General features: G+C 40.3%; 1 protein-coding gene across 1 annotated transcript; it reads right to left on the reverse strand.

Annotated features, from left to right (window-relative positions):
* Positions 1–896: 896 nt before the first annotated feature.
* On the reverse strand, positions 897–5,577 carry cts12 (cathepsin 12). The gene is made up of 8 exons (XM_014990119.2): positions 5,480–5,577; positions 4,811–4,956; positions 4,606–4,725; positions 4,044–4,208; positions 3,218–3,439; positions 2,972–3,140; positions 1,632–1,737; positions 897–1,250 (listed from the first exon to the last, which is right to left on the reverse strand). The coding sequence occupies exons 1-8, from the start codon at positions 5,508–5,510 to the stop codon at positions 1,151–1,153; spliced, it is 1,059 nt and encodes a 352-aa protein (XP_014845605.2). The 5' UTR covers positions 5,511–5,577; the 3' UTR covers positions 897–1,150.
* Between the last annotated feature and the right edge of the window lie 423 nt (positions 5,578–6,000).

Below are 6,000 nucleotides of genomic sequence, written 5' to 3' on the forward strand. Positions count from 1 at the left end.
GGTTGGCTGGTTAGGATAATTGTTGTTTATATTAAAGAAAATGTAATTCAAGCTGGGGGGAAAAAAGAACTTCTGTTGCTAGCGAGCTAACATGCTAATTAAATTGCACACTAGAGGTTAGTGTTTTGTGGAGTTGGGGAATATGTTGTTTGCATGCTAAATATTTAGTACTTGCTCTGCCAGAAGACATTGTTTTAGGTTGGCTAGTTGTTCTTCTTTAACCCAAAGTAATACTTTTATTTGTACATTTTTAGCCAACATGTGTAGCCCCAAGTAAACTTTATGAAAGCCATTTGAGGAACAGAATTTGAATCACATCTAGACAAAACTTCCAAGTTTTCATCTTGACGACTTTTTAGCTTTAGTCTCCATCCAACATTCTCATCTTATTCATTAAACAAAATGTCACCATTTTTATGTCCAAACTTTTTTTTCTTATTTTTTTATTTAATCTTAACCCCACAGCATTTTGATTAGTGGTTAGTTTGAATGCTCGCAAATGTTCCCAGCCCAGGGATTTATAGAAGTTAAAATTGGCAACTATGTTCAATATCTATTACATCTCTGAAAAAGTTTGATGCTTTTCCAGGGATTCTTCAGATGTCAACTTTCATATTCAAACAGCTTGTGGAGGAGGGAGAAGAGGAGACTTTGTTGTTTAGGTTTAGAGAAACTACAGAGATACAAACGAGCATCTGCTGGATTCGTAGCTCACCTCACTGGCCCTGAAAATGTGCCAAAAATCTGCTTGTCCACCAAGGTTGTCGCTGCATTCATCAGACCCGATAATTAATGATGGTTGGACATTTTCCCGTTGAAAACAAGAGACAGATGTTAGGGGCTGATGTTTCCTTCTTGTGCATAAAATGACTTTAATGAATGTTCTCAACTCTGTCCAAGGTTAAATATCCAAATTTTATTTCAATTTTCATTTTGAATTTTTTTAACAAGTTGTACAAACAGAAACGTCTGAATAGTTGAGAATTTACACCCGAAGAATATTTTCTTCTACATCCCTGAGAGAGGTAATGTATTCCCTATGAGAGCCTTATGTCAGACAGGTTCACAAGCTATGTATCTTTAGGATAAAAAAAAAAGCTGATAAGTGTTGCTTATACTTTAGAACAAGCTCTTTCTAGGGTTCTCATGCTCATAAAATTGGGTACAAAGCATAGCTTGCGATGCCACAAGTGTTGCCGCCGTTCCGGGCCATCCGCATGTATCCGCCTTCACCCCAGCTGCTTCCCCAACTAGGAAAAAAAAAAGAGAAGAAAAATCAGTAAAACATCAAGGCATATCATTTTTTTTTTAAAGTGACACCAAGTTTTCCTCCGAAAACCTGCTAACCCCGGTGGTTGGACACTCGGCAGTCATTCATCAAGGGATTCTTCATGTTTTTGAGTTAAAAAATGTTTAAATTTGACAGGAAATTTGAAAATATCACTTGATAATTATGTGTTATTGAAAGATTAGAAGATTAATACCTGAACACCAACAATAAAGTCTTAAAAAATGCAACAACAAAAAAAAAAAGCAATGCTAAGCCTGGTGGAGGCACAAGTAAAGCCTGGTGGCCCGCCAGGCTTATAATACATTGGGACACATTTTGATTTACATAAAAATTGTCATACCTGTTTTTGAGGATCCAGTAGTCTTGTCCTTTCTCAGAGCCGTAGCCGACCAGCAGCACTGCATGGCTCAGGTGGTTGGAGTTACAGCTGGGCTCGTTGTAAATTCCTGCAGAGAAATTCAAAGGTAAGGCTTTATGTAAAAAAAACTCCCTGGCTTCTCTGCTTTGAATCATCATGAATGATTAGATTTACATCTTACAAAACACGTCATTAGCAGTAAATAGTAAGGGGGTTACTATTGCAAAGTTATTTCATCGATAACCTGTGGAGTTTTATCAGATAAGAACATCATCCAAAACTTCAGTATTTCAGAAATTCTATTCCAGAAGTCAAATCCATACAGTAAGATATAAAGGTTCATTACACACAGAGTAATATATTATAAGCATTTATCTCTGATCATTTTAATGAAGGCTTTCAGCTAAAATGAAACCAAACTTTTGTTCACACTTTTTCCTTCTACTTAACTTTCCATTAATAAGCTGAAATACAGGACTCAGCGTTTTTGAACAATGGCCTTTTTTGTTCTTCCTTCTTATAGTGGGCACAAGTGACTGTCACAATGATTCTGCTTCCAAACTTATTCTGCTCTTGGTCTTATGTAATGCTTTAATAGCTTGAATTTAAAATTTTCATAATCATAATTATCAGAAGCAAACACAATATATCGCCCCACGTGCGTTAAATCCGTACATGTTTTGGTTATTGGAACTGAGTTACTGAACTAAAATTACTTTTGATGGTGTTTTGATTTATTTAGAAGTGTGTCTGTTCATTGTTTTCTCACAATTTCTAGCCTGGAATATGACACTAGATTTTAGCAACCAAAACAAACCTGACCTTTTGCTATTTCTTGAAGATACTGTGCTCTAAATGTGCAGCGATTTTCATAAATAAGCACAGCTTTATGTGCAAAAAAAAAACAAAAAAAAAACGTAAAAACAAACATTTACATGTTGATTTTGGACAGAAATTTCTTAATTTCTAAATCAAGCTCAAATTGCTCGCAATCAGTTGCTTGTTTAAAAATCACACAAATAAGAAGCAGCACAAAACAGTAATTTTGCTGTTTGAAATAAATCTTGCTCTTAACTGACACAGGAGGAAAAATATCCGTCTCTGTATCTGCAGATTGTTTATATTCTGCTGCTGCTGGTGTTAGACAGGTGCAATGCCCAGGGGGGTTTATAGAAGTTAGTCTCTGCCAACTGCTGTAGCTAGAAACTGATGCAAGAAGGATAGTTATGCTGCTTAAAATTCCAGGACAGACACGCGTTTGATCAAATCAAGTAACAAATTTCATAATGACTAATTCATGTGTAAACAGAGCGGATAATAACCTGAGCTGTAGAAGAGGAAGCTTGCATGATCAGCATCCACAGCTACTGTAATTGGCCCGATGGTTGCCACGGCGTCGGCCAGTGCCTGCTCGTCTCCTTTGGGAATGAACCTGTAGTCTCTGATATGAGCCACTGCAAGCCTGCTGTCGTAGAAACAGGGCTGTGAGTCCTGTGGAGAGAAACGAAAGGCCCTGGATGACGAACCATTCTCAGTTTGAGCCTGCAGGTCTTCAGACCGGGCCTCACCACGGAGGTGTACGGGTAGGTGTCTGTCGCCTGCAGACCGTTGCTGATCACGTAGTCGTAGGCGTTGGCCATCCAGGCGCCACTGCAACCGTAGGTGCCATACGATTTGGAGCAATCCACCAGGTTCTGCTCGCTCAAAGACACCAGCTGACCCGATTTCTTGTAGAGTTGTCCCTCTATCGCCCCTGTTGTGCTGAAAGCCCAGCACGAGCCACAGTAGCCCTGAGAAGGCAAGCAACAGATTGTGACTCTGGTCACAAAAAACGTCGGACTATCAGATGTTTTCTCACCTGATAGTCCGGTAGACTCGGTTTGACTGGGGACAAACATTTCAACATTTGTTACATTTTCAGCTGGTGCGGTTCGCTTTCACACTGCACTGTGTCAAACGATGCAAACTATTTTAAAAATCTGTTCTCCTCCTCGCCTGTGGGGGGCGCTGCACCAAGAACTACTGAAGGAAACAACACAAAAGCCTTTGCGAAATGTAAATATAAATGGAGTAGTGTCAGATTTTAGCGGTTGTAGGATTTCTCTTTTGTCTTTGGTAAAAGACCACCAGCATTTACCCAGAATGCCTTGCGCTTTAGTTCACTTCCTGCATTTGGAGCGGTCCACATCCACATATGCATTCAAACCGCGCCAGAGTTCAATTGAACCAAGATGTAGCTTTTTAGGCAAACCAGAATTCGCTTTTTTGGTTCACATCAGAGTTCGATTGCGCATTCACATCTCCCCAAACGAGCTGGACTTTATGGACAAGGGTGTGAATGCACCCTTAGTCTGGAGAGGACATGCTGAATTGACTGCACAGGTGTGGTCTTACCTGGTCTTTCACCTCAGTGACATAGCCTTGGCTCCTGTAATCAACAACCGCAGCGTCTAGTTTCTTGGCGTTGTAGCGCAGTCTTTTAGCTGAAACCTCCTTTCCTCTCGGCACAAACTGGGCGTTGATCACGGCTCCTTGCAGAGTTTGGTATTCCTCCCTTGTCTACAAGTTGAAAAAAGACACAATTCAGGTTCTGTGAAGTTATTTTCAGCAGTTTGCTCAGCTACCTGTAGCAAACAGAAGTTATACTGCAGTGAGTTTGTGGACAAGTGAATAAATTAAGTTTGGTTCCTCAGCTAAGCAAAGTTTGTGTACACGATGTTGCTTGATGCAGTTGCTTGGCTGAGAAAGCAGCAGTAGACTTAACAATGGTCTCTTACTGAACTGGAGATGTTTAAGGTCAACTTAAAAGAGCATTTTATCTCCATTAGATAAACTAAAACGAGGTCAGTCTTGTGCGAGGAGACAGACTAGAAACTTCTATATCCGGTTTTATTTTGTAGTTATTTCTTGGTGTTTCTGTCAAAAACAAACGTGAGAGCGAAGCAGCACTTCTTACAAGGTCTCCATATTTATTCATGGCCATAGCAAAGGACATCCTCCCCATGAGAAAGCCTTGGTTGTGGTCTTCAATCTTGCGCTTGTTGTCCTCCCAGATGGCCCTCCGCTGCATGTCTTCCTGAATAACAAATCAAAGAATAAAAAAATAAAAAACTTGGACTCTTGATTGTGTTGATGTGCTTTAGCCATCTGTTCGCTCTCACTGATTCGTCGTAGCTTATGCCATGGCTGCTTTTCCAGATCTCCCACTCAGTCAGGACCACCTCGTCTGATTCGGACAGCACCGTCTGCGGGCTGCACAGCAGGACGGAGAGCAGGGCTGACCTCAGCAGAAAGCTCACCAGCCCAGCTGGGAGGAAAGACAACAAAGAGTCACAACCTCTCGTTGAATTGGGATTTTATGCATCGTATTGTAAAGGTGGTGGCAGGAGTTCACCAGGATCAAAACAACACTACAGACCATTCTGTCTCTTCTCCTGAGCCCTCGTTTTCAGAATTGCATTATTCTCCCTCTTCAGTTTTAAAAGCACACAGCATGGGTGGGGGACATGGACTTAAAATTTGATCACGATATTTTGTGGTGATATCATGATAATGATAAAGGTGACGATAACTATTTGCTGCTTTTTTTAGGTACTGTATCGTTGTGACACAGCAATCACAGCCCTACAAACACAAACAATGCTCTTGAAAAACATTCCCTTTTGTAGTACATGTCTTTAGCACACCACTCAAAAAGAAGTGATTTGTATCACTAAACTGTGCATTTAACTATATTTTCAAATGAATCACCATCAAATACAATCACATTAATCTCGCAAAAACACTGATAATAAATAAAGAAATAAAACAAAGAATCCTGGGCTGCCTACCTGCACACAGGTGAGTCTGTTTTGTTCCCATGTTCCAACAGCAACTCCCAACAGAGTAGCGACTCCAGCTACCAGCCCGCTATTTAAAGCTTTCTGGTAAACTACATGTTCCTGCTCTACTTTTACTCGATCCCTAAATGAACACCTGACAGTAGCATTAGTCAACAAAAATATGTTGTCCTCCAAACCCTCTGCAGTTATCACCTAGAAACAGCTAAAGCTGCAGTATTGTTAATCCCTCAAATACATGTTTGTAGCCGAGCACAACACCCGAAAAAGGGACAATGCGTCTAATCTGATTAAAGTTTGCACCTGAAATGACATCAGCTGCAAACGATTGCATTTGAATAAACATAGAGCTGATTCTGGTGCATTATGTGAGCAGCATTTCACTGAGATTTCAGTCTGGACTTTACTTTTTGTAGACTTCATTATTTGAGAAACTCTTTAACATTGTCACATGGAACTGGGAAGAGTTCCATGTGACAATGGACACATTGTCACATGGACAGTTTTAGGGG

The sequence above is a fragment of the Poecilia mexicana genome, unplaced genomic scaffold, assembly GCF_051168715.1.
Source record: "Poecilia mexicana isolate PSO_F unplaced genomic scaffold, ASM5116871v1 scaffold_4, whole genome shotgun sequence".
Lineage (NCBI taxonomy): Eukaryota > Metazoa > Chordata > Actinopteri > Cyprinodontiformes > Poeciliidae > Poecilia > Poecilia mexicana.

What these genes read in the sequence shown, in the direction of transcription:
- cts12 (XM_014990119.2), bottom strand. Translation starts at nt 5,510, where the DNA reads ATGGGAACAAAACAGACTCACCTGTGTGCAG. An exon ending in GCATAAGCTACGACGAATCA is followed by an intron (nt 4,726 to 4,810) that starts GTGAGAGCGAAC and finishes TTTGTTATTCAG; the next exon opens with GAAGACATGCAGCGGAGGGC. An exon ending in TACTGGATCCTCAAAAACAG is followed by an intron (nt 1,251 to 1,631) that starts GTATGACAATTT and finishes TTTTTTTCCTAG; the next exon opens with TTGGGGAAGCAGCTGGGGTG.